Here is a 23,486-nt window from a genome sequence, read left to right as displayed (position 1 = left end):
CATAGTAAAAGAAACATGCCCATATCATGATGCTTCCACCATGCTTCACTGTCTGCAGGGTGTACTGTGGCTGAATACAGAGTTTGGGGGTCGTCTGATGAACTTTCTATGGCCCTTGGACCCCAAAAGAACAATTTTACTTTCATCAGTCCACAAAATGTTTCTCCATTTCTCTTGATCAGTTGATCTGTTCTTTGGCAAATTGTATCCGCTTCAGCACATGTCTTTTTTTAACAGTGGGACTTTGCGGGGACTTCTTGGTAAGAGATTAGCTTCACACAGGCGTCTTCTGACTGTCACAGTCCTCACAGGTAACTGGAGACTGTCTGTGATCATCCTGGAGCTGATCATTGGCTGAGCCTTTGCCATTCTGGCTATTCTTCCATCCATTCGGATGGTAGTCTTCCGTTTTCTTCCTCGTCTCTCTGGTTTTGCTTTCCATTATAAAGCATTGGAGATCATTTTAGCTGAACAGCTGATCATTGTCTGCGCTTCTTTAGAAGTTTTACCCTCTCCAATCAACTTTTTAATCAAAGTACGCTGTTCTTTTGAACAATGTCTGGAACGACCCATATTGCTCAGGCTTTCAAGGAGAAATGCATGTACAACATGTGCTGCTTCACCCTTATATAAGGGCCACCTGATTCACAGCTGTTTCTTCACAGAATAATTGACCTCAATAAATGACCCGCACACTGATATTATATTGAACACTCCCCCTTACAATTAATTATTCAAATACACAGACTCAAAAACCTGCAGATCATGAATGAGGAGTCTGGTAAACCACCACACTCCGCATTCATGATCACGAGTCTTACAATCTACTGCACCGACTGGTAAGTTGTTTGACATGCGGTGATAGAATTTATACCAAAAACAGCGATTAATCTTGTCAGTCATATTGGACTGCTATTATTTTGAACACTACTGTACATCTCATCTCTGTCTACCACCTACCCACCCACTCCACAGTGCTGCACCGCCCTACATCTCCTCATCTCTCTACCACCTACCCGTCCTCTCCACAGTGCAGCACTGCCCTACATCTCCTCCTCATCTCTGCCTACCACCTACCCATCCTCTCCACAGTGCTGCACCGCCCTACATCTCCTCATCTCTCTACCACCTACCCGTCCTCTCCACAGTGCAGCACTGCCCTACATCTCCTCCTCATCTCTGCCTACCACCTACCCGTCCTCTCCACAGTGCTGCACCGCCCTACATCTCCTCCTCATCTCTGCCTACCACCTACCCGTCCTCTCCACAGTGCTGCACCGCCCTACATCTCTTCCTCATCTCTGCCTACCACCTACCGGTCCTCTCCACAGTGCTGCACCGCCCTACATCTCCTCCTCATCTCTGCCTACCACCTACCCGTCCTCTCCACCGTGCTGCATTGCCCTACATCTCCTACTCATCTCTGTCTACCACCCTACCGATCCTCTCCACAGTGCTGCACCGCCCTACATCTCCTCCTCATCTCTGCCTACCACCTACCCGTCCTCTCCACAGTGCTGCACCGCCCTACATCTCCTCCTCATCTCTGCCTACCACCTACCCGTCCTCTCCACAGTGCTGCACCGCCCTACATCTCCTCCTCATCTCTGTCTACCACCTACCCATCCTCTCCACAGTGCTGCACCGCCCTACATCTCCTCCTCATCTCTGCCTACCACCTACCGGTCCTCTCCACAGTGCTGCACTGCCCTACATCTCCTACTCATCTCTGTCTACCACCTACCCGTCCTCTCCACAGTGCTGCACCGTCCTACATCTCCTCCTCATCTCTGTCTACCACCCTATCCATCCTCTCCACAGTGCTGCACCGCCCCACATCTCCTCCTCATCTCTGCCTACCACCTACCGGTCCTCTCCACAGTGCTGCACTGCTCTACATCTCCTACTCATCTCTGTCTACCACCCTACCGATCCTCTCCACAGTGCTGCACCGTCCTACATCTCCTCCTCATCTCTGTCTACCACCCTATCCATCCTCTCCACAGTGCTGCACTGCCCCACATCTCCTCCTCATCTCTGTCTATCACCTACCCGTCCTCTCCACAGTGCTGCACTTCCCTACATCTCCTCATCTCTGTCTACCACCTACCCATCCTCTCCACAGTGCTGCACCGCCCTACATCTCCTCCTCCTCTCTGCCTATCACCTACCCGTCCTCTCCACAGTGCTGCACTGCCCTACATCTCCTCATCCCTGTCTACAACCTACCCGTCCTCTCCACAGTGCTGCACCGTCCTACATCTCCTCCTCATCTCTGTCTACAACCTACCTGTCCTCTCCACAGTGCTGCACTGTCCTACATCTCCTACTCATCTCTGTCTACCACCCTACCCATCCTCTCCACAGTGCTGCACTGCCCTACATCTCCTCAGCTCTGTCTACCACCTACCCGTCCTCTCCACAGTGCTGCACCGCCCTACATCTCCTCATCTCTGTCTACCACCCTACCTGTTCTCTCCACAGTGCTGCACAGCCCTACATCTCCTCTTCATCTCTGCCTACCATCTACCCATCCTCTCCACAGTGCTGCACTGCCCCACATCTCCTCCTGAACCTCGCTTCTCCTGTAACTGGTGAACTGTGTGTTAATTGGTAATGTCTTTATTGTCTGTATATTCCCCACTAATTGTACAGAGCTGTGGTATATGCTATATATAGAAATAACATTGTCATAGAAATATTAACAATTTCTCCAAAACCACTCTTCCCCCTCCCTTATCGACCATCTGTCAGAGTAGAAAAGCTGGCAATCTACGGAGCTGCCTATGCAAATTATCACACACAGAAGAAGTGGCTAATCGGCAAATGATAGTACAAAGGGAGCTACTAACCCAATTAACATAAGAGTGTATTTTCTAGTGACACCGGCCTGTGACAAATATACACCTAGGTGAGAAGGATGCAATTCCTGGCTTCAAAAGAATTCTCTCTCACCCCCAGGGCATCCCCTATTTCCTCAACAGAAATCTGCAGTCTTGCCGGCGCCGGCACGAAATATGGAATATCGGAAGTTCTATACTTCCGATAATAATGGGACACATATTTTTAGCGGCAGGGTCAGCTAAGGAACAATATGCATAGTTTTCTGTAGCTGTGGGCCACTTCGGTGAGCTGTGGCGCAAAAGTACCAGAGTAACGGACCGCAGCTATGCCATGTGTAGTCTCTAAGGAAAGGTAAATTTGTAATAAAGAATATGGGCTCACGTGCAAACTTCTGCGATCAACCAGCGAGAAGTTATCCCAGAAGTTAGAGATTTTAATAAAAATGTGAGGGGTGGAGCCCAGCCCATGTGATGTCATCACAGAGGGTGTATGGGCAGGTCCCTCCCTTCGACATAAAAGACCCAGCCGAGGATGGGTCAGGACTCTTGTTGGAAGTTACATATTTATGTGTAGCGTGGGTCACGTTCGCTGAACGGGCATTGGAGTGCTTCCCTCCAGCTAAACTAAATTCCATTTGTTGGAATCCAGAAGTGTGTACGCCATACGCTCACTGCTTGCTTGCCAATGGCTCCTGCACCTCCCACCATTGTGTGATAGGACTGTCCGGGCCGCGGATCTTTACTTATCACTTACTTCAAGAACGTGGTGATGTCGTAATTCAGGAACTGTATCCAGGGGTCTCTCAGAGCGTCCAGCGCCAGGTGGTACGTAGACCCTAGATCCGCCAGCTGTATCCCACCAGATAAGTCATTGCCCCCGGGGGCCGGGTCCCTGGGTCCACGATGCAAATGTCCGTCACCTGGAAGATGAGACCACCATTGGTGAGTGGCTGCCTGCGTCCTTTGCTCTGTCGCTGCCCGCGGAGTGGAGGACTCACCGCAGACACTGGGGCGCTGGCTGCCGCCGCTGCGATTCCGCTCAGTCCCCCATTCTCCGTATTCATTCAGTTCTTGCCACAGAAGAAAAATCTGAATCGTCTTTGGAGGCTGAAACCTGCAGGTGAATTAGGTGATGAGACCCATCGGCCGCCCCATAGACCGTCCGGAGGGGCCACAGACACCAGTGAGATCACTGAGACTCGGCAGGTCGGGCGTCACCTGTGCAGATAGTGCAGGAAGGGCCCCCCGGCCGCAGCATCCAGCCTCAGAGCTGGAATCATCCTGTCCGGTAGAGCGGAGCTTGAGACCTGGAACAGACGGACATCGGCCGTGATTCCTGCGCCCATCACTCTGGTGTGACCCCATCAGTGTCAGGAGGGAGGACATTACCGCATCACTGTCCCTCATCCCGCGGGCGGTGGAGGCGGCACCCGTGACGGGCGACAGATGATCCGCGGCATCTAGGAACGCTGAGACCGGCCTCACCCCGGCACCGTCTGGGCGACTGAGAGCAACGCGGGAGTGCGTCAAAATCACCAAGAATTACTATTATATATCATCAGAAATATTATTGTAGCAGACGCGAGCAATCAATCCCCGCACAGAGATCAGACGCGAGCAATCAATCCCCGCACAGAGATCAGACGCAAGCAATCAATCCCCGCACAGAGATCAGACGCAAGCAATCAATCCCCGCACAGAGATCAGGCGTGAGCAATCATTCCCTGCACAGAGATCAGGCGTGAGCAATCAATCCCCGCACAGAGATCAGGCGTGAGCAATCAATCCCCGCACAGAGATCAGGCGTGAGCAACCATTCCCTGCACAGAGATCAGGCGTGAGCAATCAATCCCCGCACAGAGATCAGACGCAAGCAATCAATCCCCGCACAGAGATCAGGCGTGAGCAACCATTCCCTGCACAGAGATCAGGCGTGAGCAATCAATCCCCGCACAGAGATCAGGCGTGAGCAATCAATCCCCGCACAGAGATCAGGCGTGAGCAATCAATCCCCGCACAGAGATCAGGCGTGAGCAACCATTCCCTGCACAGAAATCAGGCGTGAGCAATCAATCCCCGCACAGAGATCAGGCGTGAGCAATCAATCCCCGCACAGAGATCAGGCATGAGCAACCATTCCCTGCACAGAGATCAGGCGTCAGCAATCAATCCCCGCACAGAGATCAGGCGTGAGCAATCAATCCCCGCACAGAGATCAGGCGTGAGCAATCAATCTCCGCACAGAGATCAGACGTGAGCAATCAATCCCCGCACAGAGATCAGACGTGAGCAATCAATCCCCGCACAGAGATCAGACGCGAGCAATCAATCCCCGCACAGAGATCAGAAGAGAGCAATCAATCCCCGCACAGAGATCAGACGTGAGCAATCAATCCCAGCAAAGAGATCAGACGTGAGCAATCAATCCCCGCACAGAGATCAGACGCGAGCAATCAGTCCCCGCACAGAGATCAGGCGCAAGCAATCAATCCCCGCACAGAGATCAGGCGTGAGCAATCATTCCCTGCACAGAGATCAGGCGTGAGCAATCAATCCCCGCACAGAGATCAGGCGGGAGCAATCAATCCCTGCACAGAGATCAGGCGTGAGCAATCAATCCCTGCACAGAGATCAGGCGTGAGCAATCAATCCCCGCACAGAGATCAGACGCGAGCAATCAATCCCCGCACAGAGATCAGACGCGAGCAATCAATCCCCGCACAGAGATCAGACGCGAGCAATCAATCCCCGCACAGAGATCATACGCAAGCAATCAATCCCCGCACAGAGATCAGGCGTGAGCAATCAATCCCCGCACAGAGATCAGGCGTGAGCAACCATTCCCTGCACAGAGATCAGGCGTGAGCAATCAATCTCCGCACAGAGATCAGACGCAAGCAATCAATCCCCGCACAGAGATCAGGCGTGAGCAACCATTCCCCGCACAGAGATCAGGCGTGAGCAATCAATCCCCGCACAGAGATCAGGCGTGAGCAACCATTCCCTGCACAGAGATCAGGCGTGAGCAATCAATCCCCGCACAGAGATCAGGCGTGAGCAATCAATCCCCGCACAGAGATCAGGCGTGAGCAATCAATCCCCGCACAGAGATCAGGCGTGAGCAACCATTCCCCGCACAGAGATCAGGCGTGAGCAATCAATCCCCGCACAGAGATCAGACACGAGCAATCAATCCCCGCTCAGAGATCAGGCGTGAGCAATCAATCCCCGCACAGAGATCAGGCGTGAGCAATCAATCCTTGTACACAGATCAGACGTGAGCAATCAATCCTTGTACACAGATCAGACGTGAGCAATCAATCCTTGTACACAGATCAGACGTGAGCAATCAATCCTTGTACACAGATCAGACGTGAGCAATCAATCCTTGTACACAGATCAGACGTGAGCAATCAATCCCCGCACAGAGATCAGACGCGAGCAATCAATCCCCGCACAGAGATCAGGCGCGAGCAATCAATCCCCGCACAGAGATCAGACGCAAGCAATCAATACCCGCACAGAGATCAGACGCGAGCAATCAATTCCCGCACAGAGATCAGACGCGAGCAATCAATCCCCGCACGGAGATTAGACGCGAGCAATCAATCCCCGCACACAGATCAGACACGAGCAATCAATCCCCGCACAGAGATCAGGCGTGAGCAATCAATGACCGCACAGAGATCAGATGCAAGCAATCAATCCCCGCACAGAGATCAGACGCGAGCAATCAATCCCCGCACACAGATCAGGCGTGAGCAATCACTGCACATCATCCGTGTGATCCGTACCTGTCCTGCTGCCGTCTCTGCCGGTGAATGAGGAACCTCGGGATCCAGTAGGAGCGCAGGCGTCTGAGGGCGTCATACTGGGGTCTCCTGAGGGCGTGATAGGAGGCACCCCGACTCTGCTGACACTGACGGATCTGCTCCTGTATATTAATGACTGACAGTAAGATGGACGCTGCCTTCAGCCGCCATAAGACGGGCCAATACACAATCCCGGAGCCAAGAGCTTCAGAGCAGAACTCCTACAGCAGTCCTCACCCACTGCAAGGAAAAGTTCTGCAACTTTCCAATACATAGTGCCCACTTCATCACCATTTACTAAATATCTGCTGCCAGCGAACAGGAACGTTCTTCAACTATAGAAGGTGGCTTCCTAATACTTCTTACAGCTGAGGGTTCGTTACAGTTGTATCCAGTGTAGATAAACATCCTGCACTCCAGACTGGTACATTGTAACAAACCCTCAGCAGTGGTCACAGACGCTAGGTGATAACCTGTCATGGTGGCAGTCAGTGCCCATAGGAGAAGAGCCCGGACCCTCCTCACCAGAAGGTCGTGCCGGGGTCAGCACAATCTGCCGGCACGCAGGACCCTCAGCGCAGGACGCTCAGCGCAGGACTCCATGTTGGATTCTACAGTTTTCTATTGGGGGTTTTGCCGTTTCTGGAGGATTTTTATATTTTTTCCTGCTTTGGGTTTGATTATTTCTATCTCTTGTTATTGTGGAGCTTCTTTTATGTTGTTTTTTATTTTATTTTTAATTGTGAATCGCACTCGGCTTTCACATCTACTTGCGTTTCCTTCCTCCCTGTGTCAGTCCTCACTGCAGCACTGACATTATACTCATGAACCAGAAGGCGCAGGATGAACTATAATAAATAGAGGAGCACAGGGTGGAGTGGGAGGACATGGGCTATCAATGATGGGCTGATCGGGGGGACACAGCGTTAGTGCAGCTGCACAGGGGCCCCGGAGGTCAGGGGGCCACTACCAGCTCCGGTGGGATTGTGCACTATGAGGCGGTATTTTGCTGCAGAGGGCCCATATATTGGTTGCACAGGGGCCCTTCCTGTCTGTGTCCCCAGCGGGGCAGATCCATAATAACCCGGTGCCGCTCACCTGACACTCCGGACTCAGGCAGAACTGGTATTTATTCTGGATGCTCCTGTCAAGAGAAAGCAAAATAATTATTAATCAGTTTATTACGTCCAGAACGAGACCCCCTAGCGCCCCCCGCAGGATAGCTCATGACTGGGCGTCTTGCAGGGGAGGCAGCGCCTCAGGAGGCGGCATGATAAAGCTCCTCACCTTCCCAGAACTTCGGATGGGTCATCTGAGGACACCACATGGCTGATGCCAGAGAGGAGCAGCGGGGAGACCCCCCGGCCCATGAGGGATCCTGCCCGGAGCCGGACTGTACCTGAACAGGTGAACACACAGGTGCCGGGCGTCCTCCGGGCTGTGACCGGCGGCGAGGTCTACAGACGTGTCCTTGAAGGCTTCACAGTCCATCCAGAAGTGAAGAAGGTGAATCCCCCGCGTGTCCTGGAGGAAGCGCACGAAGCGGCCAAAGCCGACCACCTGCGAAGCCAGGAGCAGAGGAGGTCACCGCCCCGCCAAGACCCCAGAACATCACCTCCAGGGTCCTAATCACATGGCCTGGATGCTGGGGGTCCTAGTCCGGCTGCAGAAAACATCTGGTGACGTTCAGTCAGCAGATACTGATGATGGAGGTGATGAGGGGTCACCAGATACTGATGATGGAAGTGACGGGCGGTCACCAGATACTGATGATGGAAGTGACGGGCGGTCACCAGATACTGATGATGGAAGTGACGGGCGGTCACCAGATACTGATGATGGAGGAGACGGGCGGTCACCAGATACTGATGATGGAAGTGACAGGCGGTCACCAGATACTGATGATGGAAGTGACGGTCGGTCACCAGATACTGATGATGGAGGCGACGGGCGGTCACCAGATACTGATGGTGGAGGTGATGGGTGGTCACCAGATACTGATGATGGAGGCGACGGGCGGTCACCAGATACTGATGATGGAGGTGATGGGCGGTCACCAGATACTGATGATGGAGGTGACGGGCGGTCACCAGATACCGATGATGAAGGTGATGGGCGGTTACCAGATACTGATGAAGGAGGTGACGGGCGGTCACCAGATACTGATGATGGAGGAGACGGGCGGTCACCAGATACTGATGATGGAGGTGACGGGCGGTCACCAGATACTGATGATGGAGGAGACGGGCGGTCATCAGATACTGATGATGGAGGAGACGGGCGGTCACCAGATACTGATGATGGAGGTGACGGGCGGTCACCAGATACTGATGATGGAGGTGACGGGCGGTCACCAGATACTGATGATGGAAGTGACGGGCGATCACCAGATACTGATGATGGAGGAGACGGGCGGTCATCAGATACAGATGATGGAGGAGACGGGCGGTCACCAGATACTGATGATGGAGGTGACGGGCGGTCACCAGATACTGATGATGGAGGTGACGGGCGGTCACCAGATACTGATGATGGAAGTGACGGGCGATCACCAGATACTGATGATGGAGGCGACGGGCGGTCACCAGATACTGATGGTGGAGGTGACGGGCGGTCACCAGATACTGATGATGGAGGAGACGGGCGGTCACCAGATACTGATGATGGAGGTGACGGGCGGTCACCAGATACTGATGATGGGGGCGACGGGCGGTCACCAGATACTGATGATGGAGGTGACGGGCGGTCACCAGATACTGATGATGGAGGAGACGGGCGGTCACCAGATACTGATGATGGAGGTGACGGGCGGTCACCAGATACTGATGATGGAGGTGACGGGCGGTCACCAGATACTGATGATGGAGGAGACGGGCGGTCACCAGATACTGATGATGGAGGTGACGGGTGGTCACCAGATACTGATGATGGAGGAGACGGGCGGTCACCAGATACTGATGGGATTTACATTTCTTTTTTTTCTTTCACTTTTTATTTTGTTAATTGGTAAAACATAAAATATTAACTCTTTTAGCTTTGGAAGCTTTTTTACTTTAACATTTTTTCCCAACCTGCCTAAAACTTTGGCCCAGTACTGTATATGGATGCATGAGAAGCAGACACTGAACCAGCAGGGGGCAGCAGCATGAGCCAACCAAAAAACAATGAAAAAAACTGATGCACGAGGACAATACATAATGGGAGAAGATAATGAAGGTTATATGGAGACCTGACACATAAATGATGACCAGGGCGGAGGTCTGCGGTTATGGCCTCACCGAGCTCAGAGCCTCCTCCTTCAGCTGCTGCAGCGCAGACATGGTGAGGTTGTGCTGCTTCACAAAGTTCTCCTCCTCCTCAGTGACGCTCAGATCCTCGGGGTCCGCCCAGCCCGTCCCCTGCGCTCCGCTCTTCCAGGCCGCACTCCCAGGACCTCTACATGGAGATTATCATTGGTGAGGGTCATACAGTCCGGGTGATCAGATCGAGGGATCATACCTGGTGTCCTTCTGGTCTTCAGCGCGGGTGGAGGCCTCAGCGCGGAGCTGGAATCCTGGAGACATCGGACAACTGCGCTCTATTAATGAAAACGCTGTAAGATCGAATTGTCTGCTCCAATCAGAATAGTCCAGTAAGACCTCATTCACACCTCCGATTCTCGCGTACAAGTGCTAGTTGTGGTTTCCACTCGCACTTTCTCCACGTACGAGAAATCCTGATGACACTCGTACCAAAGTCTGATCAAAATATTAGGTCAGTTTTTCTCGTACGTGAGCTAAATTGCCACATCTGAACGAGGCCTAAGCAGAAAAGAGGGAGAAGGGGGGTGTGCAGCGCCTGTGACTGTAAGGAGATGGAAATGCTGCCCATGTTCCCCACTGAAGACGCTGTTTGTATGTGTAATAATCTGTATTGTTAGTGATGAAGCTGTACTCTGCCCAGCAACAGCTAGTAAACAGGGACAGTGAGAGTTAAGTTTGGGACTAGCCCAGATTGTGAGAGACTAAGCTGAAAGCAGATAAGGCATAAAGAAAGGACCTAAGGTCCAATGTGAGCAGTGCCGCATTCTTAGGGGTCCATAAAAGTGAAAGGGAGACCAGGAGAAAGAGATAGTATGATCCGGAGCAGAAACGAGGAAGAGTGACTGAGAGATAGAAGGACTTACCAGAGATGGGTCCTGGAAGAGGACGCCCAGCAGTGAGGCCCAAAAGGTAGATTCTCGTCTCCAGCGTCATTCCCTGCAGTTCTTGGTGCACTGGAAGGGTTATGCTCCAGAGGAGAGGATGTGGGTTTGAGCACCAGAGGTGAAAGCCCCAAGGCTTGTTCATTCGTTCCACACCTCTTATCCTGAGAAGCCCGGTCCTGAGTGTCCAGAGGCCACTCGGAGAAGGGGGTACTGTCACGGGTGTGTCAGGTGTAATAGACAGTCGCTCTGGATCTGTCTGTAGAAGGTCACTGCACTTGGCATTGCAGACACCTTCTTAATCCTTTTTCCTTTAAGACCCAGCAGCGACCTCCCTCCTGCTGCTGATTGACACACCCTTGCATGGGAGTTAAAAACTCTCAGTTTTCCCCAGGCAATTGCCGGTGATACTTCTATGTTCTTTTGTGCATGCTTGGGCCTAGACAGGACAGAGTACGTGAGACGAAGAGAGAGAGTGCCCAGGGTGGGAGTTCCAGAGTATCAGCATTAGAGAAGATAAGTTACGGCCATAGGTCACGTTCACGCGTTCAGTATTTGGTCAGTATTTTACTTTAGTATTTGAAAGTCAAAACCCGGAGTGGGTGATAAATGCAGAAGTGGTGACGTGCTGAGGAACCGCGGACAGAGAAGAGGACCGTCACTAGCTGGACTGTAGTGTTGAGCTGAGCTGTGGTGAAGTAGTGAGGAATAGTGAAGACAGAACAAGTAACGAGAGAGAAGAGAAAGGGACTGAATTTGTGTGAGGAAAATGTTACTTATTATCGAGGAAACGTTTGAGAAGAAATGTACCCGCTATGTACTGTATACATATATATATGTCCTGGCCAACCAGCAACAACGCTTACATGCGGCCAATACAGACATAGCGCCCCCATAGCACAACTCCACACACCCAGCCAGGACCCCCACCTTCATGTAACGTGCCGGGGCGCAAGAGACGAGTACTTCGCCCACGACTACCGCCCCGCACCACATTAAAACTGCGTGCTGTTGGAATGGAGGAGGGGGATGCAGCTGCAGTTTCTGCGCTTGCTGTGAGAGGGGAGGAGGGGGATGCAGCTGCAGTGTCTGCGCTTGCTGTGAGAGGGGAGGAGGGGGATGCAGCTGCAGTGTCTGCGCTTGCTGTGAGAGGGGAGGAGGGGGATGCAGCTGTAGTGTCTGCGCTTGCTGTGAGAGAGGAGGAGGGGGATGCAACTGCAGTGTCTGCGCTTGCTGTGAGAGAGGAGGAGGGGGATGCAGCTGCAGTGTCTGCGCTTGCTGTGAGAGGGGAGGAGGGGGATGCAGCTGCAGTGTCTGGGCTTGCTGTGAGAGGGGAGGAGGGGGATGCAGCTGTAGTGTCTGCGCTTGCTGTGAGAGAGGAGGAGGGGGATGCAGCTGCAGTGTCTGCGCTTGCTGTGAGAGAGGAGGAGGGGGATGCAGCTGTAGTGTCTGCGCTTGCTGTGAGAGGGGAGGAGGGGGATGCAGCTGCAGTGTCTGCGCTTGCTGTGAGAGGGGAGGAGGGGGATGCAGCTGCAGTGTTTGCGCTTGCTGTGAGAGGGGAGGAGGGGGATGCAGCTGTAGTGTCTGCGCTTGCTGTGAGAGGGGAGGAGGGGGATGCAGCTGTAGTGTCTGCGCTTGCTGTGAGAGAGGAGGAGGGGGATGCAACTGCAGTGTCTGCGCTTGCTGTGAGAGAGGAGGAGGGGGATGCAGCTGCAGTGTCTGCGCTTGCTGTGAGAGGGGAGGAGGGGGATGCAGCTGCAGTGTCTGGGCTTGCTGTGAGAGGGGAGGAGGGGGATGCAGCTGTAGTGTCTGCGCTTGCTGTGAGAGAGGAGGAGGGGGATGCAGCTGCAGTGTCTGCGCTTGCTGTGAGAGAGGAGGAGGGGGATGCAGCTGTAGTGTCTGCGCTTGCTGTGAGAGGGGAGGAGGGGGATGCAGCTGCAGTGTCTGCGCTTGCTGTGAGAGGGGAGGAGGGGGATGCAGCTGCAGTGTCTGCGCTTGCTGTGAGAGGGGAGGAGGGGGATGCAGCTGTAGTGTCTGCGCTTGCTGTGAGAGGGGAGGAGGGGGATGCAGCTGTAGTGTCTGCGCTTGCTGTGAGAGAGGAGGAGGGGGATGCAGCTGTAGTGTCTGCGCTTGCTGTGAGAGGGGAGGAGGGGGATGCAGCTGCAGTGTCTGCGCTTGCTGTGAGAGGGGAGGAGGGGGATGCAGCTGCAGTGTCTGCGCTTGCTGTGAGGGGGGAGGAGGGGGATGCAGCTGTAGTGTCTGCGCTTGCTGTGAGAGAGGAGGAGGGGGATGCAGCTGCAGTGTCTGCGCTTGCTGTGAGAGGGGAGGAGGGGGATGCAGCTGCAGTGTCTGCGCTTGCTGTGAGAGGGGAGGAGGGGGATGCAGCTGTAGTGTCTGCGCTTGCTGTGAGAGAGGAGGAGGGGGATGCAGCTGTAGTGTCTGCGCTTGCTGTGAGAGGGGAGGAGGGTGATGCAGCTGCAGTGTCTGCGCTTGCTGTGAGAGGGGAGGAGGGGGAAGCAGCTGCAGAGTCTGCGCTTGCTGTGAGAGGGGAGGAGGGGGATGCAGCTGTAGTGTCTGCGCTTGCTGAGAGAGGAGAGGAGGGGGATGCAGCTGTAGTGTCTGCGCTTGCTGTGAGAGGGGAGAAGGGGGATGCAGCTGCAGTATCTGCACTTGCTGTGAGAGAGGAGGAGGGGGATGAAGCTGTAGTGTCTGGGCTTGCTGAGAGAGGGGAGGAGGGAGAAGCAGCTGTAGTGTCTTAGTCTACATGCTGTGAGGTTAGGAAGGGGATGCAGCTGCAGTGTCTGCGCTTGCTGTGAGAGGAGAGGAGGGGGATGCAGCTGTAGTATCTGCACTTGCTGTGAGAGAGGAGGAGGGGGATGCAGCTGTAGTGTCTGCGCTTGCTGTGAGAGGGGAAGAGGGGGATGCAGCTGCAGTATCTGCGCTTGCTGTGAGAGGGGAGAAGGGGGATGCAGCTGCAGTGTCTATGTCTACATGCTGTGACTGTGTGCTGTGAGAGGGGAAGAAGAGCAGCAGGGGCATCTGAATAAACACATAGCTAACTTATCTGGTCAGACACAATGTATCATCCCACCCCCGCCAGCTTCTCCTCACCGGTAGTGTCACTGTGAGTGAAGTCCATATAGTGGGCACCATCCTCCACCCGGTGGTCCGCGGGCTGGCAGAGCCTCATGATGGCGTCTCCGTACCGCTCCAGGAGCGACAGTCTGTACGTGTCAGACTCATATCCTGTGGGAAGGAAACGCGCACAGGTCACTGCTCTGGGGGGTGTGGGCTGTCGTGCAGCCGGTAGATGGAGACGCTGGCAATAGTTTTGGGAGAAAATCCAGATTATTACGCTAATTTTGATGTCATACATTTTGCGCAGAACCTCAGAAAATATAATGACGCTGCACGCGGCTCTGCAATGTGACGGCTCTGACCACCATCACTGTACTCACCCGGGGCGGCGGGGGTGCTGTGCACACGGCTGGGGAATCCTCCTGTAGACCCCAGCGGCTCCGCTGACCAGATACCGGGAGCGCTAAACTGCTGGGGGACGGCTGAGCAGGGAGCGGTGGACAACGCAGCACTGTCTGTCTGGCGGCTGTACCCACGGATGTCGTAGCGGCTGGTGGGCTGTGGATCCTCCAGGGGGCGCACTAACAACTTGGTCAATTTGTATTCTAAATAAAAATGAGACCTACAAAATAAAAAAAAATCATCAGGAAAATTCCGACAGGTGGGTGTGGCCTTATGACAAGTGGGTGTGGCCTTGTGCACTGGGAGGGTTTGTGTGGAATGTTTTAAAGGGGCAAGTTTTGCAATGTTTCTTTTCGACTTTGTGAAAATCTTAGAAGCACAATCTCTGCTCCGTGTGAATGGAACCTGACAGCAGAGATCAGCGAGCGTCACATCACACCGCGCTGACGTCGGCCTCAGTGGGGAGCAGGAGAGTGAGGACCCCCCATAGTCTACGGGAGTTGTCAGGTCAGATCCCCCCATTATTATTCTCTGACTTTCTAAACAGCGGGAGTCTCTCTTGTCGTAGCCAGAAGAGCGTGGTCTCCCTCCGCTTCTCATCGGCTCCGTACTCCAGGGGTCCGTCCTGCAACGCTCCATCCAGATCCCGGACATTTCCAGTCAGACGGTCATAGAATATTCTTACTGGGAAGGCCTGGGAAGAGCGGAGGAAGTGGTTAGTAATGGGGTCACAGGGAGCTCCCCCTAGTGGTAGCTGCAGACAGAATCTTATCATCTATCTCTGTATACAGGGAGCTCCCCCTGGTGGTGACTGCAGACAGTATCTTATCATGTATCTTTGTATATAGGGGGCTCCCCCTAGTGGTGACTGCAGACAGGATCTTATCATGTATCTCTGTATATAGGGAGCTCCCCCTAGTGGTGGCTGCAGACAGAACCTTATCATGTATCTCTGTATACAGGGAGCTCCTCCTAGTGGTGACTGCAGACAGGATCTTATGTATCTCTGTATACAGGGAGCTCCCCCTAGTGGTGACTGCAGACAGAATCTTATCATGTATCTCTGTATACAGGGAGCTCCCCCTAGTGGTGGCTGCAGGCAGAATCTTATCATGTATCTCTGTATACAGGGAGCTCCCCCTAGTGGTGGCTGCAGACAGGATCTTCTCATGTTTCTCTATATACAGGGAGCTCCCCCTAGTGCTGGCTGCAGACAGAATCTTATCATGTATCTCTGTATACAGGGAGCTCCCCCTAGTGGTGGCTGCAGATAGAATCTTATCATGTATCTCTGTATACAGGGAGCTCCCCATAGTGGTGGCTGCAGACTGAGTCTTATCATGTATCTCTGTATACAGGGAGCTCCCCCTAGTGGTGACTGCAGACAGAATCTTATCATGTATCTCTGTATACAGGGAGCTCCCCCTACTGGTGGCTGCAGACAGAATCTTATCATGTATCTCTGTATACAGGGAGCTCCCCCTAGTGGTGGCTGCAGACAGAATCTTATCATGTATCTCTGTATACAGGAAGCTCCCCCTAGTGGTGGCTGCAGACAGAATCTTATCATGTATCTCTGTATACAGGGAGCTCCCCCAAGTGGTGGCTGTAGACAGAATCTTATCCTGTATCTCTGTATATAGGGAGCTCCCCCTAGTGGTGGCTCTAGACAGAATCTTATCATGTATCTCTGTATACAGGGAGCTCCCCCTAGTGGTGGCTGCAGACAGGATCTTATCATGTATCTCTGTATACAGGGAGCTCCCCCTAGTGGAGGCTGCAGACAGAATCTTATCATGTATCTCTGTATACAGGGAGCTCCCCCTAGTGGTGGCTGCAGACAGAATCTTATCATGTATCTCTGTATACAGGGAGCTCCCCCTAGTGGTGACTGCAGACAGAATCTTATCATGTATCTCTATATACAGGGAGCTCCCCCTAGTGGTGGCTGCAGACAGAATCTTATCATGTATCTCTGTATACAAGGAGCTCCCCCTAGTGGTGGTTGCAGACAGGATCTTATCATGTATCTCTGTATACAGGGAGCTCCCCCTAGTGGTGGCTGCAGATAGAATCTTATCATGTATCTCTGTATACAGGGAGCTCCCCCTAGTGGTGGCTGCAGACAGAATCTTATCATGAATCTCTGTATACAGGGAGCTCCCCCTAGTGGTGACTGCAGACAGAATCTTATCATGTATCTCTGCATACAGGGAGCTCCCCCTAGTGGTGGCTGCAGACAGGATCTTATCATGCATCTCTGTATACAGGGAGAGACGTTGTGTATACAGGGGTATTGCTGGGTAATGACTCTGGAGTCTCTGAGAGCCGGTGACATCTCTGCAGAGCTGTAACAGAGATAACATAAAAATGCCGGCCAGGATCAGACGGGGATGAGTGATGTGACTGAGCAGAGCCAGGCGTGCGGTTGGGTTTCTATGGTTTATGATCTGGGTCTGTTTTGTGCTGTTTACATGTCGGAGTCCATTGTTCTGTCATTACAGCGATACATTTGAAGTGGACGATAACCACGTACCGGCGCCGCGGATCAACACACCTGACCCATCACCTAATCCTCAACGCGAGGCCGAGAGCAAACAGTCACCGCCCCAGTGTGCTCATAGTGTGTGAACAACTTAAAGGGATCGCACACCAGCAGGATATCTGCTATCTGCGCATAGCAGTCTATTACTCCCTGTTATCAGCCATTACTGGGAGAGGTGACTGTAGGACAGGAGACTACAATCTATTACTCCCTGTTATCAGCCATTACTGGGGGAGGTGACTGTAGGACAAGAGACTACAATCTATTACTCCCTGTTATCAGCCATTACTGGGGGAGGTGACTGTAGGACAGGAGACTACAATCTATTACTCCCTGTTATCAGCCATTACTGGGGGAGGAGACTGTAGGACAGGAGACTACAATCTATTACTCCCTGTTATCAGCCATTACTGGGGGAGGTGACTGTAGGACAGGAGACTACAATCTATTACTCCCTGTTATCAGCCATTACTGGGGGAGGTGACTGTAGGACAGGTGCCCACAATCAGTTTCTCCCTGCTGAGAGTAGCAGCTGTCTGTGGAGCTCCAGGACTTCCAGGAGGAGGGTCGTCGTCTGCCTCTCTTCTCCCCAGGGAGAGGCAGGCTTACTGGGAGGCCGGCATGGCTTCCCAGCCTCCTATCCCCCGGTCTATGACGGCGGGGGACAAGGAGCCACAACAACCGGCCCAGGAGGGAGTGAGGAAATCGGGAAGGGTGAAGAAGAACATACCCACCTACTCCAACCCCGAGACGGTTCATCACCCGCCCAGAGAGGGAGACCGGGGCACCCCAGGCCCCAGGAACAAGAGTCCAGCAAGATCCTGGGGGGAGATGAGCTCCAGCGAGTCCACAAGTTCCTTCTCCTCCCGAGTGGTCGCCATGCTACGAGAATACGAGGACGCCAGCAAAGCACTAACCCAGCTGAAAGAGGAGCTGCGGGAGGCCCGGATCCTGAACACCCGGGCGTCCAACAAGGAAAGACCCGCGACCTCCCAGAGGTTTAAAGCCATCAGAGACGAGGTGGTCAGGTTAGTGCTCCTCCGGGAGGGGATTGAGAAAAGCGCAGGTTCCTTCCTGGAGAGGTTTAAGAACCAGCGGCGGTTCTCAGAAATGAAGGGGTTAAACACCTCAGGAGAACCGCCAGCCGGCGTCCTTAGTGAAGAGGAGGAGGATGATGAAGAGGTGACTGGAGTTCCAGGTGCTGGAGCCAGTGAGGGGCAGAGCCGGAGTTCCAGTGGTCTCCCTGCAGGGCAGAGGACTCCGACAGCAGAGGCTGGAGTGTCGGGGGAGGAAGAGGAAGGAGGAAGGAGGACTGTTGAGGGAGATCCGACTGCTGGAGTCTCCAGTGGACCTGACGCGGTTTTCCTTCGGGGAGGACGATCCAGTGGAGGAGAAAAAAAAGAAGAAGACCAGAGGAGCCGCACAGGAGGTGGTGAGTTACAAGTATGTACCAATGTCTGATGTTGCGCCTGCCACCTCCTGTGTAAACCCACCAAACCTAAAGGCTCGGGCTCTGCAGTGGGCTCGAGGCAGAGGCAAGGTGGGGAGAGGAGGAGGACGTCCGGCGATGCTGCCATCTCTGCGGGGAACAGTGCAGGGGGCGAGGCTGTGGAGGTACTCACAGCGCCGGACATAGGAAGTTCTGTGGAGTTTCCCACCCTGCCCTCTGCGGCTAAGCCGGTTATCACCGGGGCTGGGGGGGCAGGGAAGGATGTGAAAAAACATCCGCCAAGAATACTGGGCGCACTGCTGCGACAGGGGGGCAGTGTGCCCCAGCGCCCAAAAAGGACACTAAGACCCCAAAGTCTGTGGGTGCAGGGCGGGCAGCAGTGCCCAACAAACAGTCTGGCCAGAACAAGGACCAAAATGCTGCAGTAGGGGGGCAGGGCGCTCCAGGAGACGACCTGCAGAAAGCCAGCAGCAACCAAAGGGAAACGGGTGTGGTGCTGCAGGGAAAGGAGTCTCTGGGAGTGCTCCCCTCCCCCGGCCCAGCAGGTGTGAGTGCACCAGACACAAGGGAGGAAGGAATGGAGGTGACTGTGGAAGGTGCAGAGAACAGCGGAGGAAATGGTGGTAATGGGGTGACAAGTAAAGGGAATGAAAGTAGTGGTACAGTGAATGGTGGGGGTAGTGGTGGAATGAATGATGGGGGTAGTGGTGGAATGAATGCTGTGAGTAGTGGGAATGATGGGGGTAGTGGTGGAATGAATGCTGGGAGTAGTGGGAATGATGGGGGTAGTGGTGGAATGAATGCTGGGAGTAGTGGGAATGATGGGGGTAGTGGTGGAATGAATGGTGGGAGTAATGGTCCTGCGAATGGTGTGACTAGTACTGGAGTGAATGGTGGGAGCAGCACTGGTGTTGGTGGGGGGGGGGAGTAGGCGCTAGTCCCGCTGCCCCCCCAGCATTGGCGGGGGCTTCAGCCCAAAGCTATTCAGGAGCTGTCAGTGCTGGGGGTAGTAGTGCGCCCTCGTCTGGTGGTCCTGGGGATGGTGACTTGCAACAGCAGCTCCTGGACGCCCTGAGGAGAGGGGAGAGCTCCATCACTGTAGAGGGGAGGGAGGTTGATCTGTCTTTCTGGATAAAGAGACATGGTCTTTCAGCCTTCCGAGATAGAGGGGCAGAGACTGTCTGGTCTCTGCCGACAACGGGGCAGAGGAGTAACCGTAGGAACGTGGTCCGTCTCCAGTGGGTAAGCAAGGATGCCTGTCCTGATAGGTCGAAGGTGGTTGAGCTCCTGCTGGGGATGGGCTTTGGGGCATATGACATCTTTGCCTTGATCCATCCCTACGGGACCTCCTACTTCAATGTCAGCTTCGTGAGACAGGAGGGCCTTGAGCTTTTCTGGTCTCGCCATGAGCTGGCTCGGAGTCGCCCCGAATGGCATGGTCTCTTTCCCCTGGCAATAACCCGCCAAGATTCAGTCAGGAAAGTGACCGTTTTGACTAGTAACGAGTCGCTTTCCTGTATGGACATTACCACCTGGGTGAGTCGATACGGAGAGGTCACCAATATTCCCGAAAAGAATCTGGATGATCATGGTATCTGGTCAGGGGCCTGGACCTTCATGGTGAGATTGAAGGTTTCGGGAAACACTGTTACCCATATCCCCTCCTCAACCTTTTTGGGGAGGGATAGGATCTTGATTTTCTACCGGGGGCAGCCTAAGGTCCGTCACAGGTGCGGTAGCCCCACACACTTCAGTGCGCAGTGTACCACCCAGAAATGCGCACTGTGTGGGGACCTCGGTCATCTTGCTGCTGCCTGTCGCAGGATTAGGTGTAACTTGTGTGGTGACCTCGGTCACCCGTTCAGTCGCTGTCCGCGTTCCTTCGCCAATGCGGTCCTGAAAGCGGCGAGTGCGGGACAGGCGAAAGCTGGAACTAATCTTGCCGGTGAAGGGACCAGTAGGGGCGGGGGAGGCAGGGAACCGGTGAGGAGCAAGCTGCCGCCATCCACCATCAGGCGGCAGGAGAAGCGCCGTGGGGACAGGGGGCAGGGAGTAATGTCCCTAAACTCTGACCCAGGTACTTCACTTGCAGCTGTGGATCCTAAAGACAGCGAATTGAGCGAGGAAGTCAAGAGACTTGAAAGGGAAGAGCGAGAGGACGCCACATCTTCCCAGGAACCCTCTTCTGGTGACAGTCTAGATGAGGGAGAGGGGGAGTGGTCACAGAAAAAGAAAAAGGGTAACAGGAAAGCGGCCAGAGGTAGGAGGGGGACCAGGTCTCGAGCTGCCTCTTTGGAGTGCGACCCCTCTGACTCTCTGGCCATGATCCAGGCGCCATTGGAGGGTTCAGCCGCCCCCCCTCTGGTGGATCTCTCCAACCGGTTCGGGGCTCTCCAGGACCTCCCTCTGGAGGGGGGAAGTGGGGACCCGGGGCCGGAGGTTGCGGACAAGGTGGTTGGGGCTCAGGAGATGGCTGGGTCTTCCTCTCGGGGGGCAAATACAAAGCCCTCTGGGGGGACAACTAACCCAGGACCACCAGACGAGGGCAAGAATGTATGTAAGGAGAGAATGGACGAGTCTGTTTGTCTTAAGCGCACTAAAAACCCGTCATTATCAGAGGAAGAGGTTGGGACTGTCAGTGGTGGGAAGAAAAAGGCTATCTAATTCAATCAATCATGATGGCGGCACCCACCCCATTGACGCTAGCAACTATTAACGTTTGCAGCATAAAGTCAGATGCGGCAAGGTACACGGCCTTTCATTTTCTCGGCCAACTTGACGCCGACATTTTGTTTTTGCAGGAGACCAGGTTGACCGATATATCAACCTTGCATAAAGCAAGGCGGGAGTGGAGGCATGGACCCTCCTACTGGTCTCTTGCGGCCGAGCCGTATAGCGGGGTGGCGGTCCTTTTTAAGACCGCAGCGGTTGAATGCAGACGAGTGATCGAATTAGAAATGGGGAGATGCTTGATCCTAGATGTCTCCATGAGGGGACAAGAGGTTCGGCTCATTAACATCTACGGTCCCCAGTCCAAGTGGGACCGCAAATGTCTCTTCCTGAAGATCAAACCTTTTTTATTTTCGAGTCGGCAGGTGGTCTTCGGAGGGGATTTCAACAACGTCACGAGATCCTGTGATAGAGGAGGTTCCGGAGACCAGCTGGCTTATGACTGCGTCACGTTAAACAGGATAGTGAGTGAGGCTCGCCTGGTGGATGTCCACATCCGGCACAACCCGGGCGACACGGGTTTCACCTTTTTTAGAGGTAGTCAGTGCAGGTCTAGGCAAGATAGGTTTTATTTGAAGGAGGAGGCCGTCTCTTCACCGTTGTCGATTGTGGAGGTGGAGTTCTCCGATCACTGTTTGATTATGTTTTCTCTGAACGTTACAGAGACTCCTCGGATGGGAAGAGGCTATTGGAAGCTGAATTCGTCACTCCTTGAGGAAGAAGCTGTAAGACGGTCTTTTGAGGAATTCTTTCAGAACCAGGTACCGTTGCTGGGCCTAAGTAACACTAAGTCAGAGTGGTGGGAGATGTTCAAACATCGGGTGGCGAGATTCTTCCGGCAGCTCTCGAACCTCAGAAGCCTGAACAGGGATCGCCTGTATCAGAGCCTGAGGAGGAAACTCGAGCATCTTGTCTCGACTGGAGGTAGCCGCGAGGAGATCTCCAGAGTGAAGTCCTTGCTGAAGAGGTGTCAGTACGATAGGCACGCATCTTTGGTTTTCGAGAGGGACTACGGGAAGTACTGCTCGCCCGACCCTTACAGAAACTGTAAGATGTCAGTGAATAGTAAGATAGTGACGGGGCTGGTGGACAGTACGGGGTCCCTGAGAAGGTCCAGATCAGGGATCTTGGAGGTCGTCAGTTCCTACTACTCGCACCTCTTGGGAAGGAGGGAGCTGGATCGTGACGGGATGTCGGTTTTCCTGGCTGAATCTGTTCCTGAGCCAGGGGCTGACCTCTCGCTGGGCGGTTTGGCAGAAGCGATCAAAGAAGAGGAAGTGAGACTGGCGATCGATGGGCTTAGGCCCAAAAAGTCGCCAGGTCCGGATGGCTTAACATCCGAGTTCTTTAGGACCTTTAGGGACTCTTTGGTCCCCCTCTTGACTCAGGTGTTTAACGAGTGTCTCTCCTCGGGCACTCTGCCGAGATCATTAAGGAGGTCAGCTTTGATCATTTTGTCAAAGGGTAAGGATCCGTCACGCATTGAGAACTGGCGTCCCATAGCACTTCTCAATGTGGACAGGAAGATTTTGGCTAAGATACTTTTCAACAGGCTGGTGAAGTTTGCACCCCGGCTCCTTTCGGAGGTTCAGCACTGTTGCGTTCCTGGCCGTAGCACTTTTAGTGCTGTTCTAGGTGTCCGAGAGGCCGTGGAGCAAGGCAGGGCGGGCCTTTGGAAGGGGTTCTTGCTGACCCTGGATCAGGCAAAAGCCTTTGATCGGGTTAACCACGAGTACCTCTGGTCCACTCTTTTGAGGTATGGTCTGCCTGGAGGGTTTGTGGACTGGCTTAAGACCTTGTATGCAGGGGCTGAGACTTTCCCTCTGGTGAATGGGTGGATTGGACGACCTTTCGGGGTAGGATCCGGTGTCCGTCAGGGCTGTCCTCTTAGCCCTTTGCTTTACGCGTTTGCGATCGATCCCTTCCTCAGAAGGATCGATTGTGGACCGTTGGCGGGGGTGCGGATGGGCGGGGCGGCGCCGGAGGCTATCCTGAGGGTGGTGGCCTACGCGGACGATGTCACCGTCTTTGTTTCTTTGCAAGAGGAGGCAGCGGCGGTGATGTCAGAAGTGGAGCGCTACTCGGAGGCATCCGGGTCCAAGGTCAACCAGGATAAGTGTGAGAGTCTCTGGCTGGGAGGCGGAGATCCCGGGTTTGATCTTCCGGACACCCTCCCCGAACCCCAAGAACATGCCAAAGTCCTGGGCATCGAATTCGGCCAGGGTGATTACCCCACGAAAAACTGGGAAGGCAGAATCAAAGGTGTCGCCCAAAGAGTGGACCAATGGAGGGGTTGGTCTTTGACCCTGAGGGAAAGGGTTGGCCTGTGCAAGGCTTTCCTGCTCCCCTTGCTAATCTACCTGGGCAGCGTCTGTGTCTTGCCAGAGCCTCTCTGGACACGGGTCTACAGTCTGTTCTTCCAGATGTTAGTCAAGCGGGAGGT

At 53.9% G+C, this 23,486-nt stretch overlaps 2 protein-coding genes across 5 annotated transcripts in view; one reads left to right on the top strand and one right to left on the bottom strand.

Annotated features, from left to right (window-relative positions):
* Positions 1-23,486, bottom strand: part of LOC141257286 (uncharacterized) — a 122,742-nt gene that overhangs the window by 22,785 nt on the left and 76,471 nt on the right. For both annotated transcript variants that reach the window (XR_012318045.1, XM_073671681.1), the window contains exons 3-14: positions 14,855-15,012; positions 14,297-14,538; positions 13,950-14,084; positions 10,154-10,232; positions 9,934-10,090; positions 8,055-8,215; positions 7,754-7,799; positions 6,638-6,777; positions 4,233-4,347; positions 4,062-4,150; positions 3,842-3,957; positions 3,598-3,763 (exon numbers count right to left, since the gene is read on the bottom strand). Coding sequence is in view for 1 of the 2 variants with exons in the window: in XM_073671681.1 (XP_073527782.1) it covers positions 3,598-3,763; positions 3,842-3,957; positions 4,062-4,150; positions 4,233-4,347; positions 6,638-6,777; positions 7,754-7,799; positions 8,055-8,215; positions 9,934-10,090; positions 10,154-10,232; positions 13,950-14,084; positions 14,297-14,538; positions 14,855-15,012 (1,604 nt within the window). In the remaining variant the exon portion in view is untranslated. The remainder of the gene's footprint in view (positions 1-3,597; positions 3,764-3,841; positions 3,958-4,061; positions 4,151-4,232; positions 4,348-6,637; positions 6,778-7,753; positions 7,800-8,054; positions 8,216-9,933; positions 10,091-10,153; positions 10,233-13,949; positions 14,085-14,296; positions 14,539-14,854; positions 15,013-23,486) is intronic.
* The window catches only part of LOC141258261 (uncharacterized), a 46,646-nt gene continuing 40,496 nt past the window's right edge, over positions 17,337-23,486 (top strand). The window contains exons 1-2 of one of the 3 annotated variants that reach the window (XM_073673279.1): positions 17,337-18,295; positions 21,707-21,804. In XM_073673279.1, coding sequence (XP_073529380.1) covers positions 17,485-18,295; positions 21,707-21,804 — 909 coding nt within the window. In that variant the 5' untranslated portion in view covers positions 17,337-17,484. Of the gene's footprint in view, positions 18,307-21,706; positions 21,805-23,486 lie in introns of all 3 variants that reach the window. The other 2 variants (XM_073673280.1, XM_073673281.1) reach the window with 2 other exon arrangements.

The sequence above is a fragment of the Phyllobates terribilis genome, unplaced genomic scaffold, assembly GCF_046119375.1.
Source record: "Phyllobates terribilis strain yellow unplaced genomic scaffold, ASM4611937v1 Scaffold_3__8_contigs__length_932513732, whole genome shotgun sequence".
NCBI lineage: Eukaryota > Metazoa > Chordata > Amphibia > Anura > Dendrobatidae > Phyllobates > Phyllobates terribilis.
This window is presented reverse-complemented; position numbering and strand designations above follow the sequence as displayed.